The sequence below is a fragment of the Morone saxatilis genome, unplaced genomic scaffold (assembly GCF_004916995.1).
Source record: "Morone saxatilis isolate NCDOM2014 unplaced genomic scaffold, NCSU_SB_2.0 Contig1, whole genome shotgun sequence".
NCBI lineage: Eukaryota > Metazoa > Chordata > Actinopteri > Moronidae > Morone > Morone saxatilis.
In genome coordinates this window covers 15,506,394-15,509,876 of record NW_023339651.1, presented here as the reverse complement: position 1 = coordinate 15,509,876, position 3,483 = coordinate 15,506,394, and the positions used below count along the sequence as shown (strand labels likewise).

The following is a 3,483-nucleotide window of genomic DNA, read 5'->3' as shown; positions in this document are numbered from 1 at the left end:
TTACAGTTTACAGTGATAACAGTGACACATTACCACACATATTCATGGTGATTTTGGAAACAATGGGCACTCAATTTCAGACATTGGTAGACAAATATAGGTTTCTCATTTTTTCTGGCAACTATCAATTTTATGTGTATGCTTGACTTTAAAATGGCAATATTGATTTGTTGCTTGTTCATAAAATCAATAAGTTTCATCACTTTGTTGATATAATACAACTTCATATGACCATTTATTTCTTAAAGTTTTTGTTTGTATCAGTTTTAGTACCTATTTTTGAATTAAATCAAATAGCTTTAGAAAAAAAGCTGAAAACAAACAGCTGTTGTTAGTGGACAAAGGCATGAAGACACACACAGAGACAAGGTTACTGTTCATGTAGCAGGACGCTAGCGGCAATGACCTCCGTTTTTAGTTTATTTAAATAATTCTCTGTGATATTCATGCAGGCCCATGACACACACACACACGTGCACACTCCGGACTCAGGGCGAGGGTATTTATAAAGCCTCACTGCTATGTCCCCACATCCTGACACACATACCTTTACCTCCATCATCTACATAGCACTCCTCATTGTGCTCCCTGTCTTCTTCCCTCTCATACCACAGCAAAGGAGAAATACCGCCAGTATTTACCCTGAGGGCATACACCAATTGGAAATACTTAAATCACCAGCTTTCCCCTTTGATCGTCTTCAAACCCTCCCTCTCATCCTGACCGTCCTTAACAAATAAAGTTGGATTGGATTGGATTATTCTGATTCTCTCTATATCTAATCTTTCCACTCATTTAAAGTAGTTTTTTTCTGAATTTCACATTTCCGGGACAATTTATTTGTAATGAAAAAAAGAGTTTTATTTTTTTTTGCCTCTGGTGGCTCACACTGACCCTTCATACTAGGCACTGCTTTTGTACTTTTTTAATTATTTTGTCACTCAACTTTGTTTTTTACACTATGTTATCAATGCATCAATGCTTCTTCCTCCTCCTACTACTACTCAGTATTTACTTACTACTCGCTGTGCCACTAGTTTTACTTCCTAACTCGTGTCTCTGTTCACTTCTGATCATAATGTGAATTGTTTTACTGTTGATGGTTACGGTAAGCTAACATTACCAACCATAAGCTACTGGTCACTCGAGACCAACTGAGGCTGAAGCAGCAAAACCCCTGACTTTACTAAATTGAGCAAGTGTGGTGGTTTTAATTCTTAAGAATTTAAGTTTTCATTTGTAAGAAAAAGAATGCGTGATTTCTTTTTTTAAGTTACATGGTCTCCCTTTAAAAGTTTCTAAAATACTTTGAGGAGCAAAAGAAGATGACATTGCTGACAGTTTGGAGCCGGAAGGTCCAAGCATAAATGCATCGTGGATTAAGTGTGATTCAGTCGTCATTCCTACAATGACAGACTCTGTGTTTGCACATTGACAGTTCGTTTTAGGCTACTTCTGCATGTGACTCAGAACTGCATCAGACTGTGACAAATTGAAAATGACTCTATAAAGTATAAACAAGTTTAAAGAGGCCAAATTTGGCAAGTGTTTGCTTTACTGGCCTAATTGTTAAAGAGTATAAAAAAAAGCATTCTACCGTAACTTAAATGATTATTCTTATTAAATCCACGTTCGGTTTTATTTTTGTATCTTTGGCAATCACTGCTATCAACGTGCTATTATCAGCAACAATGTGGCAAGACAGCAGCGGTCAGATGATCAGACATAATAGAAAATAATGCCAGATTATTTAAATAATTTTATTTGGAGGTAAAACAAAAGTGAGCGTACCTAAAACATCTGTCTCCTTCAATGCACTTCCTGTGCAATGAGGTACAACTAGTACGGTAGGTCAGAGTTGGACCAGAACGTTGGCTAATGTGACAAACCTGCTCATGTTTCTTGTCTCATATGACTTCTTTTTGGCAATTCCGCCATGAGTTTTTGCATTTATTTGTGACAGAAATTATGTCTGAAACTATGAAAAGACCCAAGTTGTAATAAAAAAAATTCAAATAAATAATCTATACACTTTTTCTCACACGCTATTTTCACCCACCCCTTCCTTTGTTGCAGCACACAGTGCATCTCGTAGCTACTACAAGAGCTTCCCGCTAATGGACTTCGCCCAGTACCAGCCTGTGGCACCTCCAGCCTTCCAGCCAGTGGCCGTACAGCCTAAAGAGAAGTCATACATCCACCAGCCTGTGTCGGCACACCACGACCTCCACGGCCCCCTCTCCATCTCCATCCCCTCCAGTCACCTGGAGCAATCGCGCCTCCCCAAGACCACAACACACCCGCAGCTCTCCAGCTCGGCCTTCAAAGCCTGGGAGCCGACCGGCCGCCACATCCACAGGCAGGCTTCTGCTCCGGGGCACGCCTCCTCCTCCATGCACAGCTCAAGCCGGAGACATGGTTACTCGACCCGGAGGCAGCAGAGCATCGAAAACATGCCAGATCTCTTTAGCCAGCCTTATGGGGGGATGTATGGAGGAGCTGGAGCAGGTGCAGGGCAGGGGCAGCATGTACAGGGGCAGCATGTACAGGGGCAGCATGTACATGGGCAACATGTACAAGGGCAGCATCCATCTCAACCCCCCTACTACCACCACACTAGGCAGAAGAGCTACTCCACCCACAGTACGACTGAGGTGACCGTCTGAACACCAGCGGCCTGCTGCAATGTTAAACACACACGCAAAAAGTCTTTGGTGTTAGCTAAATGCCAGAGTTTGGACCAGATGGCCCAACAGGTGAGGGATATTAAACGTGGAGACACATTCAGATTTATGAGACGAAAAGGAATGAAATTCAGGAGGAAACAGCGTAGCAGAACCACCACTCTTACAGATAATGGACTCAGCTGGTAAAGGTTATTATTGGCCTCCAGCAAGGGTCTTGTACATTGATCATAAAAAGTATGTATAGACTGTACCTGAAAGGTAATCTACCATGGTTGCTTAAAACTACTCTCAGGCTCCTATAGGTCACACAGCGTTCACAGATTCTTAACCACTACAGTTTTGGCGCTACAGTGTGGTTTCATTGTACAGGCTTTATAGCAATAGGGATAGGACAAGAGAACCACCCCTAAAGCAGGGGGCAAGCTTGATTTTGTCTGCCAAAAGGTCTTATATGTGAGTTTCCTGGCAGGAATGAACAGAGAGTTTGTGTTCGCCAAGTTACTCCGGTTAAGTTTTGGTACAGTAGGTCATCAGTACATGTGGCTGCAAGACAACAACCTGACTCACGGTCAGGTACGGTTGTTAAAAACATTCCACAATCAGCCCGTAGCTGACAAAAACTGCATCCAGGTCCCTCACAGGGCTCACACTATTTGATGTAAATGTGGGTCATAACCTTTAAGATCCATTTCTGTGGTTCACCTATGGGCTCAAGAGTTAGACCTCAGGAACCATTCACATGAATTTGGAGGTAGAGTGAAAATCTTTCACCTTTATTGGCAACCACTGCTCCCTC

The 3,483-nt window shown here is 42.2% G+C and overlaps 1 protein-coding gene across 1 annotated transcript in view; it reads left to right on the top strand.

Annotated features, from left to right (window-relative positions):
- Positions 1 to 2,666, top strand: part of shisa8b (shisa family member 8b) — a 30,424-nt gene extending 27,758 nt beyond the window's left edge. Inside the window, exon 4 of the mRNA XM_035659535.1 lies at positions 2,077 to 2,666. Coding sequence (XP_035515428.1) covers positions 2,077 to 2,666 — 590 coding nt within the window. The remainder of the gene's footprint in view (positions 1 to 2,076) is intronic.
- The last annotated feature ends 817 nt before the right edge of the window (positions 2,667 to 3,483 follow it).